This window comes from Hemitrygon akajei, chromosome 20, assembly GCF_048418815.1.
Source record: "Hemitrygon akajei chromosome 20, sHemAka1.3, whole genome shotgun sequence".
Classification (NCBI taxonomy): Eukaryota; Metazoa; Chordata; class Chondrichthyes; order Myliobatiformes; family Dasyatidae; genus Hemitrygon; species Hemitrygon akajei.
This window is the reverse complement of record NC_133143.1, coordinates 62,826,503-62,847,722: the sequence shown is the minus strand read 5'-3', so window position 1 is coordinate 62,847,722 and position 21,220 is coordinate 62,826,503. Positions and strand designations below refer to the sequence as shown.

Sequence of the window (21,220 nt, the reverse complement as noted above, 5' to 3'; positions counted from 1 at the left end):
TTCAGGAACAGTTATTACCCCTCAACCATCGCACTCCCAAGCCAGCGTGGACTCTGTCTGTCTGTCTGTCTGTCTGTCTCTCTCTCTCTTTGTATCTCCATCATTTACCTTTCTTTGTGTGTAGGTTTTCATTGATTCGATTGTATTTATTTGTTCAGCTATGAATACCTACAAGGAAATGAGTCTCAGTAATATAATTTAGCGACATTTACATACTTTGATAATAGATTTACTTTGAACTTTTGAACTGTAACTCTGCAGATCTCTAGTATTGCACAGAATTTTAGTTTGGTTATGTCTTTTGCTTTGATTATATAACCTTGGATAGCTGTCTTTTTGGAATGGATCTTTATTGACAACTGTATGGAATGAGGTTATGATTCAATCCTTTAATAGCAGAGCAGGTTCAGTGAATGCTCATTGTCTCCCTCAGCAGCTCCAAGCCTGGTATTTTACACTGCAGGTTGACCAGTGCATGTCTGTGTCCAGTTGTGTAGCTTGCAGAGAGAGTGAAATCTTATCATCCATGTACCTATCTAAGATTTTCTTAAATGTCCCAAATGATTCTGCCTCCTCCATTCCCCATGGCAGGGTGTTCCACGTACTCACCACTCTCTGTTAAAAAAAAACTGCATCACTAATTTTGACATGTGAAGTAGTTTCCTTTATCTGAAGCATAAACCATTAGAACATGGAATTCGTGCAAGAGTTGTAAGCAATGGTTTAATTGTGTGTCGTTCTGGTCACCACTTCATGGGACAAATGTGGTTGCATTGGAAAGGGTATACAGGAAACTTATGAGATGTTGACAGCACTGGACAATTATATCCATGAGGAAAGATTGGATGGACTTGCATTGTTTTCATGGGATAGTGTATCCTCCAGTGAAGTATGTAAAATTGTGAGGGACTGAGGTCTCCCTCAGTTAGAGTTGATTTTGTGTATTGCATCCAAGCTGTCTAGATATGCAAGCCAGGGCAGTACGATATGGGGAGTGAGCTATTGCCCATGCAGTAGGCTCCCCCTCTCCACGCATCTAGTGAACCCAAAGGAATGGCAAAGACCAATACGGTTTGGTACCAGCAGCATTGCAGGAGTTGTCAGTCAGCATTGGATTCAAAGTAGGACTGCCTGAGGAACTCCAGCTCCGGATTTTTCCCTCGGGGTGGGGGGGGGGGGGTTTACTCCAGAAGCCTTCCCCATGAGTGGGTACAGCCATAAGGGAGCAGCGGTTTGAGATCAGAGTTTTCCTTCTCAAGGATAGGCTGCCAACCACAGCTGATTGGCCTCATTGCCCAAAGCAACTGGTTTAAAGGTGCTGGTAACCTGCCTTTTCTCCTTCTCCTGTTAGTAGAAACAGTTCCACTGGGCTTAGTAACTGAGCCACACGTGAAAGCCAGGAGCTGGGCTTGGTTGTCAGAGGCTATTTGAGGCGTGCGCCATTGGGAGCATTTCATAGGTAGTGAGAGCTTGTCCCCATAACCATCCCCAGCTAGATAGATAGATAGATACTTTATTCATCCCCATGGGGAAATTCAACTTTTTTTCCAATGTCCCATACACTTGTTGTAGCAAAACTAATTACATACAATACTTAACTCAGTAAAAAAATATGATATGCATCTAAATCACCGTCTCAAAAAGCATTAATAATAGCTTTTAAAAAGTTCTTAAGTCCTGGCGGTAGAATTGTAAAGCCTAATGGCATTGGGGAGTATTGACCTCTTCATCCTGTCTGAGGAGCATTGCATCGATAGTAACCTGTCACTGAAACTGCTTCTCTGTCTCTGGATGGTGCTATGTAGAGGATGTTCAGAGTTATCCATAATTGACCGTAGCCTACTCAGCGCCCTTCGCTCAGCTACCGATGTTAAACTCTCCAGTACTTTGCCCACGACAGAGCCCGCCTTCCTTACCAGCTTATTAAGACGTGAGGCGTCCCTCTTCTTAATGCTTCCTCCCCAACACGCCACCACAAAGAAGAGGGCGCTCTCCACAACTGACCTATAGAACATCTTCAGCATCTCACTACAGACATTGAATGACGCCAACCTTCTAAGGAAGTACAGTCGACTCTGTGCCTTCCTGCACAAGGCATCTGTGTTGGCAGTCCAGTCTAGCTTCTCGTCTAACTGTACTCCCAGATACTTGTAGGTCTTAACCTGCTCCACACATTCTCCATTAATGATCACTGGCTCCATATGAGGCCTAGATCTCCTAAAGTCCACCACCATCTCCTTGGTCTTGGTGATATTGAGACGCAGGTAGTTTGAGTTGCACCATATCACAAAGTCCTGTATCAGTTTCCTATACTCCTCCTCCTGTCCATTCCTGACACACCCCACTATGGCCGTGTCATCAGCGAACTTCTGCACATGGCAGGACTCTGAGTTATATTGGAAGTCTGATAACAACCTTAAGGAACCTGTGAGGGACTAAATAATTTCCCTTCTCTGAGGAGCCAAGAACCAGAGATGTAGCTTTAAAGTAATTGCAGAAGAATTGGAAGAGATGCAAGAATTTTTATCTAACCTGACGATAGTGATATTCTGGAACTTGCTGTCTGTAAGTATAGAGGAAGCTGAGGTGATTATAGTATAAAATAGTCCTTTTTTTGGTTGGAACAGGTGCAATGGATCAATTGGCCTCAAATGTACAGTTTTATAGTCTATCTTAATTAATGATTCTTGTGTAGTATTTTGTTTCTCGAGAAACATGCAAACATTGCACATTTCGGTCTTGAGCTCAAATGCTATTATTATTTTGACACTGAGACACAAAGTTGGGTTTGCAATCTGTTATATACTATTTAGCCATCTCTTCTATTCCTAGCCTGTGCTCCGTACTGAAAGAATGCGTAATATAGACATGGCAGGGCATTTGACAGCTTTTAATATGTTCCACAAAAGGAAGAGTACAGTGTTAGGAGTTTTGCATTTGACCCCTGGGTCCAGATTACCATCTTTCAATCTGGATCTGTGGATCAAATGCAGAACTTCGTACTATTCGTAAAAGTCTTTAGAATATAATGATATTAATTGATTAGCTTAATTTTGTTTAGAAGGATTCTGAGCATCAATTCTATTGCGTATAATAAACGAGATATTCTGCAGCTGCTGGAAATCAAGAGGAGCACACACAAAATACTGGATGAGCTCAGCATGTGAGGCAGCATTTATGAAAATCTGAACCAGAGATGTAGTTTTGAAGTAGTTGCTGAAGAATTGGAAGAGATGCAAGAATTTTTATCTACCCTGAGGATAGTGGTGTTCTGGAACTTGTTGTCTGTAAGTGTAGAGAAGCTGAGGTGATTATAGTTTAAAATACATCCTTTTTTTTGAGTGCAACTGGTGCAATGGATCAAAAGCAAATCACTTTTATTTGAAAGGAAAAAGGGGGGGGGGGAGTCTGATTTTTCAGTATAAATTATGGAATTGCATATTATGTGGCAACTTGTTATTTGATAATTGGATCGCCTTGCACCTCTGGCCAATGGTTAAAGTACTGCTGACGCTGTTATTTTTTTTAACCAATCATGTCAAGTTTCCTTAAAATAAGTAGACTAGAGAGGGTAAAGGTTTAGCAGGAGCCTTGTCCATATTTCAATCCTCAACCCTCACCAGAAAATGTCCGATACTCTGATCTTCACTGGAGCTTATTGGTAAATATGCAGGTAGTGTCAGAGATACTCTTCCTTTTGGCCATGTTAAAAGCAGAGTGAAAGTTTAGTTTTATTTTCTATGATTTAGCCACTAAATTGGTTTTGTTTTTACATCACATAAGAGTACAGCATTTTTTTTCACAGAATTAGACCATGAAATGTAGGAGCAGAGTTAGGCTATTTGGCCCATTCCATCAGGGCTGATTTATTCTCCCCCGCAACCCCATTCTCTTGCCTTCTCCCCATGACCTTTGATGCCCCTTATTAATCAAGAGCCTACCAACCTCTGCTTTATTTATTGTTTTTGATTGATTGATTTATTGAGATACAATGTGGAGTAGGCCATTCTGGTCCTTCTAGCCATGCTGCCCATCAACCCATCAATTTAACCCTAGCCTAACCACAGGATAACTTGCAACGACCAATTAACCTACCAACCGGTATGTCTTTGGTCTGGGAGGAAACTGGAGCACCCGGCGGAAACCCACGTGGTCATGGTGAGAACGTACAAACTCTTTCCAGACAGTGTCAGGAATTGAACCCAGGTCACGTGTACTGTAAAGCGTTGTGCTAGCCACTACACTACCATGCTGCCCTGTGGCTTAGTGTCAAATGTTTTAAAGATATTCTTTATCTTGAACTAATCTGGTATTTCTTCATAGGAAAGTCAAGAAAGGATCACTGCTCATTGATTCGAGCACCATTGATCCTTCAGTTTCTCAGGAAATGGCCAAGGCAGCAGAAAAGACTGGAGCACTGTTCATGGATGCGCCTGTATCAGGAGGTATGCGTCCTTATAGGTGATAATTGCATAAAGGAAATGCCTGCAAGAAAGCTGTCCATCATTGAGGTACAGTGTGCTTAACTTCCTGATGGCCGTAAAATCTTACTGATCAGAGCAGAAACCAGGGCCTCAATTTTATTTTGCAATGTAAATTTAATGTATGCTTGGACAGAAGGTTAGGCAGGTATATCGTTCTGGTTACATGGTTTAAAAACTTCAATAACCAAGAATTTGCAGGAAAGGCATGAAGGTTAAAGGTCAGTTGACAAAATGACTGGACTTGTAAAGGATCATAACACAATATCTCCTACTCTGGAGATGGGATTCAAATCAAAATTACGTGCACGGTAAATGTAGCATTGTAATTTGAATGCAGTGACAAAGTTATGTTGGCACAAAATGCATGCAATTGCAAATCTTAAATAACACAAGCAAATTCACAATAGGTGGAGAGATGTACTGCTATATAAATACAGGCTATAACTTCAGTCTCAATGATTTACAGAGGGAAAAAATATCAAATTTTGATTTGATTATGTAGTTTTGTTGAATTTTTGTCAGGAAACCATGACTGTTCACAAACACATGAGATTCTGCAGATGCTGGAAATCAACAGTAACACATCATTACTGGAGGAACTCAGTGGATCAGGCAGCATTCTATCAAAGTTCCAGGCTAAGACCCTTTATAGGGCCTTGGTGAAGAGTCTCACCCTGAAACATCGGCTCTTTATTCCTCTCTATAGGTACTTCATGGCGGTTTATGGTTCTATGAATGAATTCTTATATATTCCCATTCCCAAGTGCTTAATTTTCAGTCTTTACCAGCTTCGAATGCCCGGCTATATTAATGCCTGAATCTGCCCTGGAGAGCATTCTAACTGGCTGCATCACCATCTGGTATAGGGGCAGGGGCACTGCACAGGATCGAAATAAGCTGCAGAAAGTTGTATACTCAGTCAGCTCCGTCACGGACACCAGCCACCTCCGCATCCAGGACATCTTCAAGGAGAGATGCCTCAAAAAGGTGGCATCCATCATTAAGGATCCCCATCACCCAGGACATGCTCTCTCCACATTGCTACCTTCAAGGAGGAGGTACAGGAATTTGAAGATGCACACTCAGAGATTCAGCAACAGCTTCTTCTGCTATGCCATCAGATTTCTGAATGGGCATTGAACCCATGAACACCACCTCACTAGTTTTTCTTTTTTTTCTCTCTTTTTGCCCAAATATTTAATTAAACTTTTAAAAATATATACTTGTAATTTACTGTTTATTATTATGTATTGCATTGTACTGTTGCTACATAACATGACATATACCGGTGATATTAAACCTGATTCTGACATCCATGGAGGCCAAGTCATTGCACTGTTATGATGAATTGATCTGTATGAACAGCATGAAGTAGGCTATCAGTTATTTACCTGTACAGAAATGGGAATGGTAGCTTAAGATTGAGGTTGGGTTAGCGAGCTGATTCTAGACATATGTTTCCCTAATGGTAGGCTGATCCAGAAGCTTAAGATGCATTGGTGACTTGGCCATTTGGATTCAGAATCAGCTTCTCAGAGAAAAGCTATTCCCAACCTGGGGGTCCGTGGCATAAAAAAGGCAGGGGAACCCTGCTTTAGAAGGACAAGAGTAGTGGTAGAAAGGTGTTATTCTGGCTGGAGGTCCGTAACTAGTGGTGTTCTGCTAGGATCGATAGTGGAACCTCTTCTGTTTGTCGTGTATATAAAATGACTTGGATGTGTGATTTAGGAGGTTTGCAGATAGCACAAAGATTGGTGGCATTGTGGATTGCATAGAAGATTGCCAAGGATACAGTGTGATAGAGATGAGTTATTGACATGGGTGGAGAATGGCAGATAGAGTTTCATCTGGGTAAGTGTGAGGTGTTGCACTTTGGGAGATCAAATATAAAGGGACAGACACAGTTAATGGCAGGACCCAACAGCATTGTATACAGAGAAATCTCAGGTTCTAAATCCATAGCTCCAAGAATGCAGCTGCACGTTGATAGGGTAATAAAGAAGCTGTGTGGCATTCTTGCCTTTACGAATCAAGGCATTAAGTTTAAGAGCTTTGTAAAACTGGTTTGACTGCATCTGGTGTACTGCAATCAGCTCTGGTTGCCCCACAATTGGAAGGACACTGGAGGTTTTAAACGAGGGTGCAGAAGAGGTTTACCAGGATGTGACTCTCTAACTGCAATATTTTATTTTGTACTCTGTTATTGCTTTACCTTGTATTACCTCAATTCACATTTGTAATGAATTGATCTGTATGAACCTTATGCAAGACAAGTACATATTACAATAATAAGCCAATTTGTCGATTTACCAATGCTGCCTGGATAAGAGGACAATTGCTATAAAGGGAGATTGGACAAATGAGGGGTATTTTCTCTGAAGCAGCAGAAGATGAAGGGAAACCTGATAGAGATTTATAAAATTATAAGAGGCATAGATAAAGAGTAGATGGCCAGTGTATTCTTCCCAGGATAACAATGTCTAATACTAGAGGATATGCATTTGAGCTGATAAGGGGGAGATTTTTTTCGATCCATAGTTGTGGCTTCCAGGGTTGGTGACGGTGGCAGATATGATAGAGGCAATTAAAAGTGTTTAGGCACATGATTGTGCAGAGAATGGAGGGATATGGACTATATGCTGGCAGAAGGAATTTGTCTAATTAGATATCTTTACCTTTATTAGTTTAGATCACCGTGGTCTGAAGGGCCTGTTCCTGTGCTATGCTGCTCTGTTACATTAAATTTTCCAAAACGTTCATGCAGTTTGGCTGTTCAAGAGTGATCACTTTTTAGTCGAACAGCAGTAGAGGGGAATTGTGAATTGGCATTTCTTGTGCACTGACGCAGTTTAAGTCTGCAAACACTTCTGGATAAACTGCAGAGGAGAGATTCTGAATGCAATGAGATTTGGGGTTGTTGATCTGCAGTTTTGTTCGCTGACATTTCTGGAATCCACTAGGTCCTGCTGTTGTCTGTTTCTTCTCATGAGGTGTGGGTTTCCAGTGGCTGCTCCAGTTTCCTCCCACAGTCCAAGGATATACCATTAGGTAGGTTAATTGGTCATTATTGATTGTGCCGTGATTAGGAAAGGGTTAAATTGGAGATTGCTGAACAGTTTGGCTCAAAGGGCCGGAGGAGCCTACTCAGCACTCACTGTATCTCAATAAATAAACTAATAGGTTGTTTTATTTATTTATTGCATGGACATTGAGACCTACAGTGAAATGCACCATTTGCGTTAACAACCAACATAACCTTAGGATGTGCTGGGACCAGCCTGCAAGTGTCACCACATGTTCCGGAGCTAGGTCCGATGTCAAACTGAGTAAAGATAAGAAGCTGCATTTTTATTTTAAACGTCGTGGAATTCCAGAAGGTCCAAAAGGAAGCAGTATCTTTGCTGCTTTTTATTTGTTTAAAAATTTACAAAGCACATCACTGAAAGATTTATGCCAAGTCAAAGAAGAGCTGTTGGAAACACATGAATACGTACTTGAAAATTTTAGTGGAGCTCTTAAACTAAAGTGTTGTTTTGAAATACTTGTACATACTTTAAGGGTTGTGTCTGGGAGGTGGGGTGGAGATATGTCTCTACCAAAGGTGACGTAAGACACTCCTTCTCTCTGCTAGCCTGCAAGTTGCCCTTGGGCAAGGTGTAACCCCTGCTCGGCCCCCTGATAGGGGTCACGTGAAGCCATGGGAGCAGGTGGTGTAAGGATCGTATGAGCAGCTGATGCAGATCACAGGTCCTAGTTATGTGACCACTGACGCCAGGCTGACAATCTTTGAGTAGTATTGATAGTGGCTGGGGTTACCCCTCTTGTAAAGACACTGCCCAGAAAAAGGCAACGGCAAACTATTTCTGTAGGAAAATTTCACGGAAAGACCATGATCGCCCATGTCATACGACACGGCACGTAACGAACAAACAATCTGGGTATCACTGGCGAGGCCAAAATTTGTTGCTTGTTCCTGACTGTCCTTCAGAAGATGAAGTTGCACAACAACATTTGTAAACAGGATTTAGGCACAGTGATAATGATGATTTCCTTCAAGTTCGGATGGTGCATGACTGGGTCATCTGCAGTGGTGGTGATCCTATGCACCTGCTGCCCTTATTGCTTTGGTAGCAATTGCAGTATGACAGATGCCGCAGATAAATGGAGTATCAGTCCACACTGCTGCCAGAGTAGTCCATTGGTGGAGGAGAATGGAGGCTTGAGTGGTGTTCTGAGCATTGATCTGATGGGCCATTTTTTCCAAATGTGGTTATGAGCAGCTTCACTGTGGTTGTAGCTGCATTCACCTAGGTAGGCAGATGCTCTTCCTTCATGCTCCTAAGTCATGCCTTTGAAATGGTGAAAAGTCTTTGGGTTCTACCAAGGTGAGTTATAAGGCACAGGATACCCAGCCTCTGACCTGATCAAGTGGCTTCCCTGTTAACGTGGCTAGTCTAGTTGATGTCTTTGTCATTGGCGGGGATCCAGGCAATCACAGTGACATTGAATGTCAAGGATAGGAAATTAACTCCCTCCTGTCACCTCTTGTTACAGTTTGCCTGGCTTTTAGGTGCTGGGAATGTTACTGTTCAAGCCTTAATGCTATCTTGATCAGTACATGGAACATAGATTAGTTCACTTGCTGAAAACCTGGAAATGCAATCAGATATTTGCCATTCAAAGTAAGAAATAAGCTCATTGGAAATGTCTAAGCTGTTTGAAATGCAGAAATTGAGTTAAAAAAATTAGACATTTTTTAAAATGGTGAAGTCCAGAAGGTATGAAAGCAGAAAATAGAATGGCTGTTTGCATTTATAGGCTAAATTATTACAGAAGTTATGGGCGAGAGAATTAACAATAGAAATCTATTTGTAGTTGCCTATCACTTCTGTGACATGACTCACTGAGATATTGTTTTAGCTTATTGCCTGTATGTTCTACATGGGTGTGACTCCTTACCTGGGCACAGTTCATGGACTTGGATACTGAATGAAAACTTGTAAGAAAATGTAGTCAATAAAAGTAGCCTGTTATCTTATAGAGTCACTGAGCACTAGAACATAGAAACAGGCTCTTCAGCCTATTTCATTTATGCCAAAGTATTATTCTGTCTAGTATCTGTATCCCTCCCATAAATATACTTATCTGAATTTCTTTTAAATGTTGCAATTGAACCCACATCCACATTCTGCACTCTCATTACCCTCTGAATAAAGAAGTTCCCCTTTATATCATATTCTAAGCCTTTCAGAGAACTTCAGTGATGTCTCCAGCATGAGTCGTCAGTGATTGAACCAAACCCGTGTTTCTTTTAGAATTCCCTCTCCTGGCTTGTGGCTTTAATAGTCACGGTAAGATCCATCACTACTTCAGCTGATGTAGCTAACTGAATATAGTGGAGTGCTGGGCATTTGTTTTTTGATAACACTCGAGTACAAAGAACTCAGAGCTTATTCATTGGATATACCGTACAAAATACCAGGTTCCCTTCTCACTTTTGCCATCAGGTAGGAGGTACAGCAGCCTCAGGATTCACACTACCAGGTTCAAGAACAGTTACTACCCCTCAACCCTTCAGGCTCTTGAATAATAGGGGATAACTACACTCACTTTCTATCCATTGAGGAGTTCCCACAACCCACGATCTCACTTTCAAGGACTCTATCTTATTATCTCATGTTTTTGCTATTAATTTATATTTGCATTTGCACAGTTCTCTTCAGCACTCTAGTTGATCTATCTTTCATCCTGTTCTATAGATTTGCTGAGTATGCCCACAAGGAAATTAATCTTGGGGTTGTATATGGTGACATTTGTGTACTTTGATAATAAAAGTTGCTTTGAACTTTCATATTGCCTTATGGTATGAACAATATTTCAGCTGTCAATAAAATGTCTCCATCTTTTGGGAATGAAAAAGATCCCTCTCCCCTTAATTAATGATGATGGTAAGTTAACAGTTTACCTCCAGTCTTCACATACAAATGTGAATTGGAGTTTATCTGCTATTGGGAAGCCATTTGTCAATATAATGCCAGATTAAAACCCATGTACCGTAGATTCCGGATTATAAGCCGCTACTTTTTTCCCACGCTTTGAACAGCTTTGAACACTGCGGCCTTTACTACGGTGCGGCTAATGCATGGTTTTTTTTCATGCCGCCAAAAACATTTTGCCTCGTAACAGTAGACCAATAAAATTGATGAGTAGTTCACAGAGGTCCAATGAAATTGTACGATAAATCAAGCGCACTTTCACAATTAAATTATTGTAAATCAGTCATTTGTACTCACCCTCATCAACATGGAAAACACTCGAAGAAAAGCATTGTGCTGCCTTTATGGCAGTTATTTAGTTTATAATATTTTCGCTTAGTAATTCATTTGTTAGTATTTTCTAGTTAAAGTTAGAAGTGTTTTAAGTATATTTGTTTTCTGTACTACATCCCGGGATGCTATGACGTCACATCCGGTTTCGCCGCGTCTTGTGGGGAAAATACTGGTTTGCAATAAACGGACAGGAGGGGGCGAGTGCATTAGACCCGCGCGATGATGCAGCTTTTAAGTTAAAGGCGATCAATAACTTTTCCTGGTAGGCTGCAGTATATATTTTTTTACCAGTCGTTAGGAGATATTGGAATGTTGTTCGTGCACTGTTCAGTAAAAAAGTATACGCAACGTAATTTGTGTGTTACCGATACGTATGTATATTTAAAAGTAGCCGTGTTACAGGCACGGTTCGAAAAAAAGCATTTGCAATATGTATTTGTTTATGTTACCATACGGATTTAATTAAAAGTTAAAAAATCCTCATGTGTAATATCTTTCTGTGTAAATATCTCATATTACAACGTGGGACACCTGCGGCTTAAAATCCGGTGCGGCTTGTACAAGTACAAAATTGATTTTCTTTCTAAAATTAGAGCCTGCGGCTTTTAATCAGGTGCGCTCTGTAGTACGGAATCTACGGTAATTGTTTAAAATTGTGAAAATACTTCCTACTCAAAAACAAACTAGATTTAACAATCACAACATGCTGGAGGAATTCAGCAAGTCAGGCAGCATCTATGGAAAAGAATAAACAGTCAACGTTTTGGGCTGAGACCAGTCCTGAAGGAGGGGCTTAACCTGAAATGTCGACTGTACTCTTTTCCATAGATGCTGCCTGACCTGCTGAGTTCCTCCAGCATTCTGTGTGTGTTGTTTTGGATTTACAGCATCTGTAGCCTTTCTTGTGTTTATATTTCAGACATCCCACCTCTCCCAGAAGTTCTGGGAGTCTCCCGCATATTGATAACAGCTCCCTGGTGCCCGCAAATTATATACAATATCCCGGAAATCAAATTTTTTTTAGAGCAAGCGAGAGAGAGACAGAGAGAGTGAGTGACAGACATAGCAAGAGAGTGATAGAGAGAGCATCCTGATTGGTCTCTCTTTGTGCTAAGTAGACCTATCAGTTTTCTCTGTGGGCGGGCTTTACAGTTGACCTCTCTCTCTCTTTCATTGTCCATCAGTTCAGTGTAGTGTCCTGCAGCATCATGGCAGAGTGTTCCAAAAAAAGAAAATATAAAACTTACTTCACCCCCAGACTACACTAAAGTGTACCCCACCTAATAGGGGTCAAAAATAATGACAGTGTTGCTCGCTGCACTGTTTGCAACAGTGACTTTTCTGTTCCCCATGGTGGGTTAAATGACCATAAAAGACATGTTGAGGTGAGTTTAACAGGTGTCATTCATTCATTAGCAAACCCAAATTCTAATTGTGATGTAGAAAGGGGATTCAGCATGGTGCGTCACATTAAGACAGAATCCAGAAGTCGGCTGTCTCACAAAGCACTTGTGAATCTGATGTCTTGCAAAATTAACAAATTCATTGACACAGACTGCATAGTTTCAATATGTGATCAAATAAATTGTTGTGTTCTTTCATAATCAAATGTCCTGTATACATACACCCTTGGAGGTCAACTGGGGGTGGGGCTGGTGCTACCTCCCTGAAATGAATTTGTGCAGGGTGGGATGACTGAGATTTAACAATATCAATCATCTGCATTTCATTTACAAAATCAAGACATTGTGTCTATTGTCCTGTATTATCTAATTGTACACAGATTAATGAGCAAATCTCATTAATGTACATGTACCCTGTAAAATAGGCCTTTTTTTTAAGAATAATGTTTTCGGAGAAACTTGTTTCATTTCCATTTCCACTCATCCTTGGAGCTTGTTTTTAATTCCTTGGTCATCGGTAGCTCTCTTGGATTTACACAGGAAGCTTTTCATATTATTGAGTCTAGACTTTGAGCTACAGCTGCTCGTTTCCAGCTTCAAGAGCGCTGTGTTCAGCCAAATCTATTATGGTCTATTTTTACATTTATTGCATGATAAATTGTGATAAGCAGTTCCATTCTTTTCCTGTAATCATCTGGATTCCAAGACTAATTCTACCATCTTGACTGTGAACAGCTAACTTAATGCAGAGAAATGATTGAATTATCACCACATCAAGTAATATATTTTTCTGGTGACAGATGTGGGGAATAAAATCAGCTTTAACATGTATGTCTGGGTTTAATTTTAGACCATAACAGCTCAAGACATAGAAGCAGAATTAGGCCATTTGGCCCATCGAGTCTACTCCACCATTTTTATCCATCTTTGACAGGAAAGGGTGGTTCTGCTTTGCCCTTTCACCAGTTTCCCTGGCATTTAAAAAGAGATGCTTTTGTTGACTTAAAGTTAGTATTCTTCAGCAGGACAGTAAAAGCTTGGCAAGCGTTTTAGCCTCTGATGCTGTTTCAATAACACAACTGGACTCAATTACTTGCTTTCTGGTGTTCAAGATTCTTTATTGTCATTCGGTACACAAGTGTAAAGGAGAACAAAATGATTGTTACTGCAGATCCAAAGCAATAAAAAAAAAGCACAATAAGTATGAAGAACACAATTTTTAAAAAAAACCCATATAAATATAAAAGCAATTGTAAAAACAAAATGTAGAAAGATTGATTGTATGAACATAAAGTAACACTAGATGATGGGGAAGGTTAGTGGGTGGGGGTGCAGATCAACCTGATGGCTTGGGAAAAATAACTAGTATTTATTATTGAGATGCAGCGTGGAATAGGCCCTTCGGCCTTTCGAGCTGCACAGCCTAGCAACCCCCGATTTAACCCTCGCCTAATCACAGTACAATTTACAACGACCAATTAACCTACCAACTGGTATGTCTTTGGACTGCGGGAGAAAACCTGGTCACGGGGAGAACATACAAACTCCTTACAGACAGTGGTGGGAATTGAACCCAGGTTGCTGGCACTGTAAAGTGTTGTGCTAGCCACTACGTTACCTTGCTGCCCTTCGAGTCAGGTGGTCCTGGTGTCGATGCTGTGTAGCCTCTTCCCTGATGGGAATGGGACAAACAGTCCATGAGTGGGGTGTGGAGGTTCCTTCATGATATTGCTGGTCTTTTTTCTAGCACCTTTCTGTATATATGTCCTTGATGGTGAGTAGGCTGGTGCCGGTGATGTATTGGGCAGATTTGACTGTCCATTGTAGAGTCCTCCTGTACATTAAAGTAGCTATTTTAAAGTTAAAACGTTTTTCACACCTTGTGAAATTTTATGTGCGTATTCCATACGTTTATCTTAAAGAAAGCTAAATACAACTCAGAATCTTGCTAGCTAGTTCAAAATTCAATAGATAGGAAATAAACAAGCCAGTGGAAGCAATTCTTATGATGGCTTCTATTTATGGAACTTCTGGCCATAACGTAAAATATGATCTGCTTCATGGTGTATGCTTTTTCAGTTACTAGCCAGCCACAGCTCGTTTATGTTACCCAAGGACTTAGAACCTTGCATACTAATTCTGTATGGTGTGGCAGCGGTATGTTGCAATACATAATAAAAAAAAGCTATAAACTGCAACGGAGGAAAAATACATAAATGTAGGGCGGCACAGTAGGGTGGTGGTTAGCACAACGTTCTACAGTAGAGACGATCTGAGTTCAATTCTTGCTGCTGCCTGTAAGGAGCTTGTATGTTCTTCCCGTGACTGTATGGGTTTCCTCCCACAGTCCAAAAAGATGTACCAATTGGTAGGTGAATTGGCCATTGTATATTGTCCCATGGTTGGGCTAGGATTAAATCTGGGGTTGCTGGGCAGTATGGCTCAAAGGACCAGAGGGCCAATTCCGCACTGTATCTCAATAAAGAAATAAATCAATCTACAGAACTGTACAAAAACCTTAGGCACATATTTAAAAATTCTGTAAAGCAAAGATACCTTCAAAAGTAATGAGTTGAAAGGTTTCTGAATATCCGAAGTTACTATAAAGAGTAGTAAACAGTAAAAAAAAAACACAAAATCAAATCAATATTTGGTGTGACCACCTTTAAAACTGCATCAATTCTCTTGGATATGCTGTCTTATAAGGAAATCGGGCTGTTCCAAGCATCTTGGAGAACTTGCCACAGTTCTTCTGCAGACTTCGTCTGGCTTGCTTCTGGCTCTCCAGAGAATTGCAGACAGCCTCAGTGATGTTGAGATCAGCACTCTGTAGAGGCCGTACTATCTGAAACCGTACCAAAAACCTAAGGTGCCTATGACTTTTGCACAGTACTGTATATAATTAAATTAAATAAGTTGTGCAAAAAAAAAAAAGAAAAATAGTGAGTTAGTGTTCGTGGAGCACTTGGAAATCTGGCAGAAACTGTTTCTGAAACATTGAGAGTGTGTCTTCAGGCTCCTGAACCTCTTCCTTGATGATAGCAATGAGAAGAGGACATGGATTGGGTATTTGGGAGGTCTGTAATTTATATTATTTTAAAGCTAAGTGTATAAATTGACTGTTCAATGCTCTAAGTTATTTTGGCATAAATAACTTATAGGAAGTAAATGTTTTTTGTCATGTATAAATGTGGTGAATTGCACTTAAGCAGGGTTTAGGAAGTTCACACAACCTATTTAATTCAGCACTGAAATCAGTACATTCTGATTACTCTTACCCTTTTTAATATAGTGGGAGCTGGTGTACAGAAACAGAGACGCACTGAGACACAGGCGCGCACACAGACACACGCATGCGCGCGCACACGCTCAAACACACACACTCTGATTTAAGGACATGTCTGGTATGATACACATCAAATGCCAAGATTACTTTAGAGTCTTCTAACTTGAATTAATGACAGCTTTACTCAGCTAAGGACTTAGCAGAAAATGAAGCTAGGTTGTAAATTACCTCTCCAAGACCGTAAAGTTTAGGATATGGGGATTGTGTGGCCCTTGATTCAGATTGTTTGTTTATCAGCTGGCGCCTGGTCTGGAGTTGAGATTTGTAGATGTAAATCTCTGACAGATCTTAGAAACTTCTGCAAGCTGCTTTCTTTATGACTTGGGGTAAATTGAAGCTCTGATTTAATAGTGAAACGTATGTTCATTTCCGAAGTATTTTACCAAAGTGCCTTGGTATGGAGCATTTGAATAGTGCCTCATTGCTGACACTTGTGTGAAGAGGCTTCATTGTAGCCGTGAATATACCCTTTTTCACAATGATTCATCAGCCCTTTGGATTTCTAAACAGAAATATGCTTTGTACTCATTTCAAAACCGTAACAGCAAGTAATAAAGTATTTAATAGGAATCAAGCAAGATTCAATAAAATATTTTTATTCAAATGATTCATTTGAACAAAAATAGTTTAATTAAAACAAACACGAGATTTTGCGGATCAGAATGAGCCAGTCCATCGGTCAGAATTGGGTTTAATATCACCGGCATATGTCGTGAGATTTATTGACCTTGCAGCAGCAGTACAATGTAATAACATAATAACAGAGGAAAAAAACCTGTGAATTACAATACAAACAAGAGAAAATCTGCAGATGCTTGAAGTCTAAGCAACTCATCCAAAATGCTGGAGGAACTCAGCAAGCCAGCAGCGTCCGTGAAGAAGACTACAGTCAATGTTTTGGACCGAGACCCTTCATCAGGACTGGAGAAAAAAACGATGGGGAGTCCGGGCAAGAAGGTGGGGGGAGGGGAGGAAGAAGCACAAGGTGATAGGTGAAACTGGAGGGGGAGGGCTGAAGCAAGGTGCTGGGAAGTTGATTGGTGAAAGAAATACAGGGCTGGAGAAAGGAGAGGACAGAAGACCGTGGAAGAAAGGGAAGGGGGGAGGAGCACCAGAGGGAGGTGTTGGGTGGGTAAGGAGATAAGGTGAGAGAGGGAAATGTGAATGGGGTATAGTGAGGGGGGGGAGGCATTACCGGAAGTTCGAGAAATTCATGTTCATACCAACTGGTTGGGGCTACCAAGGCGGAATATAAGGTATTACTGCCCCTACCTAAGTGTGACCTAATAAATAAATTGTGAAGAGATAGAGAGGTAGTGTTCATAGGTTTAGTGTCCATGCAGAATTTGATGGCAGATGGGAAGAAGGGGTGGGTGGGTAGGTGTGTGTGTGTGTAGACTTTTTTGTGTCTATAATTTTGGGTAGAAGGCAGGAAAATGGAGTTGAGAGGGTAAGTAAGTCAGCTGTAATCGAATGGCAGAGCAGACTCAATGGCTCCATAGATGCTGCTTGAAGTAAGTGTGTGTGTGCGCGCTTTGTGCGTCCTTCCTGATGGTAGCAATGGGAACAAAGAATGTCCTGGGTGATGAAGTAACACTATCTAACTTTTTTTCATTCTCTTTTTGCACTACTTATTTAATTTAATTTTTCATCTATATTATTGTGTAGTTTTTTAAAATGTATTGCGCCCTACTGCTAGTGCAAAACAACAGATTTCACGAGATATGTCAGTGATGATAGACCTGAATCTGATTCAGAGATGCTGAACGCATGTGCACATGCACGAAACACTGGAGCAACTCAGCAGGTCGTGCAGCATCAATGGTTTGGAATAAACAGTCATCATTTCAGACCGAGTGCTGATGAAGGGTCTTGATCTTAAACATCGACTGTTTATGCCCCTCCATAAATGTTGCCTGGCTTACCGAGTTCACCAGCATTTTGTGTGTGTAGCTTAACTATCCATTTCTTTTTTTTTTGTCCATTATGTGCATCAACACATGCCTTATTTGAAATCAAACAATATAATAACCATACACACTTCAATTCCACAGACCACTCCCACTCCAATATGTCTATCCATGGCCTCCTCTACCGTCAAGATGAGGCCACACGCAGGTTGATGGAGCAATACCTTATCTCCCGTCTAGGTAGCCTCCTACCTGCCGGCATGAACATTCAACTCACAGATCTCCGTTGATACCCCTGCCCCACCCCACCCCACCCCATCCCTATCTATAATTTTAGTCTGGTTCTCTTTTTCTCTCTTTTCCCCCTCACTATAATCTCCCCCCAGCCCTACCTTTCTTTCTCTTTTATTTCCCATAATCCCCCACCTTCCCCTAGCCCATTTCCCTTCAGCCTATCACTTCCCAGCTCTCTACTTCATCCCCCCCCCCCCCCCGCTTCTTATCCCCCCCTCCACCATCCCATGTTACTTCACTCCTGATGAAGGGTTTCGGCCCGAAACGTCGTCACTACCTCTTCCCATAGATGCTGTCTGGCCTGCTGAGTTCTGCCAGCATTTTGTTTTTTTATTTATTTCCAGCATCTGCAGATTCACTCGTGTTGCCAATATAATAACCATTTTCAAGCCTGATTAGATCATTAGCCAGTTTGCTTTATTCTAGATAATTACTAAGAAACTAGTTAAACTTGGATTCACTCGGTCATTTGGAATAATGAAGGAACTATTTGCAAGGTGAAAAATGAAGTTGTTACTTTTCCAGTACGATCAGAATGATATTTTTGCAATGTTTTCTTCTGGTTCAAAGCATTAAGCTCAAATGAATATCCATGGTTCTTTATGAAGGTGGTGACAGCCTAAGCCACTTGATTTCCATCAACACCTTGGAGCAGCAACATCGAACCAGTCCTTCATTGTATTGGAGTCCCAGGTTCAATTCCAATGTTGGGTCCTGTCTGTTTCTGTGCTCTATCTTTCTGACACTCCACGAGCATTCCATAGTGGCGTTAAACAAAATTGTAGATGGTTTTGTTCAGGTGAAGCACTGGGAGTAGTATTGTGTAAAATCATTTGGCAGGTTTGGGCAACTTTGGACAGATCAGGCTTTATAAGGCACTGGTCAGACTGCACTTTGAATATTGTGAGCAATTTTAGGCCCCTTATCTAAGAAAGGGTATGCTGGCATTGGAGAGGGTCCAGAGGAGATTTGTGAGAATGATCCCGGTAATGTATGAGCAGCATTTGATGATCTGAGCCTGTACTTACCGGAGTTTAGGAGAATATTATAAGGCCTAGATAGAGTGGATGTGGAGCAGATGTTTCCTGTAGTGGGGGAGACTAGGACTAGAGGACACAGCCTCAGAATAGAAGGATATTCCTTTAGAACAGATATGAGGAGGAATTTCTTTAACAAGAGGGTGGTGAATCTGTGGAATTCATTGCCACAGATGGCTGTTGAGGACAAATCGTTCAGTATACTTAAAGTGGAGGTTGATAGGTACTTGATTAATCAGAGCATCAAAGATCACGGGGAGAAGGCATGTGAATGGGGCTGAGAAGGATAATAAATGATGGATTGGTGGAACAGGCTTAGTGAGCTGAATGGCCTGTTGTAGACTGATTATGTAGAAACTCTGAACACTACTTCGCTATTTTTCTCTCCTTTTATGATGCTTATTTATTTTTATATTCCTTTTCTTAGTTTTTTTTATTATATATTGCACTGTACTGCTGCTGCTAAACAACATATTATTGATAATAAACTTGATTCTGCTTCTGTTATTTGTGTAGCTTTTTACATATCTGTGCTGGACTTCATAGCTCCTCAGAACTTTGAAATTAGATACTACAGTTTAGGAATATATTAATACAGTTGGGCAATTATTCCAGGTTAAATATTCTGCTTCAGCTCTTGTTCAATATATATTTTTAAAAATTGTTAAACCAATTTGAAAGGTGAGTTCCACAGTGCATTTAGTAAGTAGACACAGGTGGCACGATAGCATAGTAGTTAGCAGAACGCTAACCTGGGCACAATTCCCTCCACTGTCGGTAAGGAGTTTATATGTTCTCCCCATGACTGTGGGGGTTTCCTCTGGGTGCTTTGGTTTCCTCCCACGTTCCAAAAGCGCACAGGTTAGTAAGTTGTGGGCATGCTGTGTTGATGCTGGACGTGTGACAATAGTTGTGTGCTGCCCCCAGCACATCCTTGGACTGTGTTGGTTGTTAACGCAGACAGCACATTTCATTTTTTCTCTATGTACATGTGACAAATAAAGCTAATGTTAATCTTATTCCTAAATGAAATTAGAACAAAATTTTCCCTGAAATAGTTTTAAAAGTTGTAAGTTTGTGTAGTGTAATGAATGGAGGAAGTTCAAAGATCCAGAGGCCCTAGAAAAGGATAAAAGTTTACATTAATTTGTAACAGCAAGCATCTTCGATGTCTGAAAATTGTCTGGTAAATTATTTGATTGTATCTTGTTTCTGTATACAAATGTGAAAGATGTGCAGCTGTTTTGTGATTGAAGATGATTCTTTAAGAATTTAGGGGTTAATACTCCAGCATCTATCGTACCAGCAGATGGCATTATAGCCAAATCTGTTCGGAGATTTGAGAGCCTCTTGAAGAGGCACACACTGAAACTTGTCCCTAACCCTTGTTACTTTACTCCCATAGCCAGGAAAGAATTTAGCATTGTGATCAATACAAGCTATGCAGAATTAATTAGCCAGCAATAACTTCAAGAATCGTGTTTTGGCATGTAGTCCTGAATATCCTACTTGGGCATGTTGCGATCTTTGTGTTTATTTTTCCATATTTGTTTTAAATCCCAGTGATATGACAGAAAATTTCAGTGAAAAGATGTTGCTCTTGTATAAATTCCAAGGGCATAATCAGAAACAGCTTTTGAACAGAGTATGAAGAAGCATCTTGAATATCAAGAGATGAAAATCTTTTAGCTATTGTCCTGATAATCACTTACATGTGTATGCACAAACGACTGTGAAAATAGTGTGCTTTACAGAATTGGTGCTAAAAATCCTTTGTTAATTTCCAACATTAATTACTTTGTTAACAATATGTCGTTATTATGATTAGTAGACAGCATGTTCTGGAGTTGGAGGACTATGCGTGGGTTCTGAGAGGGAGCAAAGGGGTTTTTTTTTTGCTGTTGTTTTGCTTATTTATTGAGATACAGTGTGGAGTGGGTTCTTCTGGGCTTTCTGGTTACCTTGCCCAGGCAACAGTGGGAATTGAACGTGTATTGTAAAGCATTGTGCTATCCACCACACTACTGCGCTGCCCCATGGTTGCTATTTGTGCTGCCCGTTGTAGGCACGCTGTGTTGGTGATGATCTGTGTGGTGACGCTCGCGGGTTGCTCCAGCACATCCTTGAGTTATCAACACTTCCTTAATCTTTTGTTAATTTCCTGCCTTACTTCGTTAAGGGTATGTATGTTTCTAGTTAATCTGATGAGTACGGCCTGAATAGACAGCATGTCCTGTAGTTGGAGGACCAGGTACGGGCGGTGGGAGGGATTCTTGTTTTGTTGCTTGTTGTTCTGCAGAGCATTACGGCATGCTTATGCTTCTGCCAGATTGTGTGGTGACACTTGTGTGCATTGGTTGTAAAAGCAAATGATGCATTTCACTGCATGTTTGATCTACATGTAATCAATAAATCTG

The 21,220-nt window shown here is 40.8% G+C and overlaps 1 protein-coding gene across 1 annotated transcript in view; it reads left to right on the top strand.

Moving 5' to 3' along the window:
• LOC140713863 (3-hydroxyisobutyrate dehydrogenase, mitochondrial-like) overlaps window positions 1-21,220 on the top strand; it is a 140,413-nt gene that overhangs the window by 28,689 nt on the left and 90,504 nt on the right. The window contains exon 4 of the mRNA XM_073024465.1: window positions 4,324-4,445. Within this exon, the coding sequence (XP_072880566.1) occupies window positions 4,324-4,445 (122 nt within the window). The remainder of the gene's footprint in view (window positions 1-4,323; window positions 4,446-21,220) is intronic.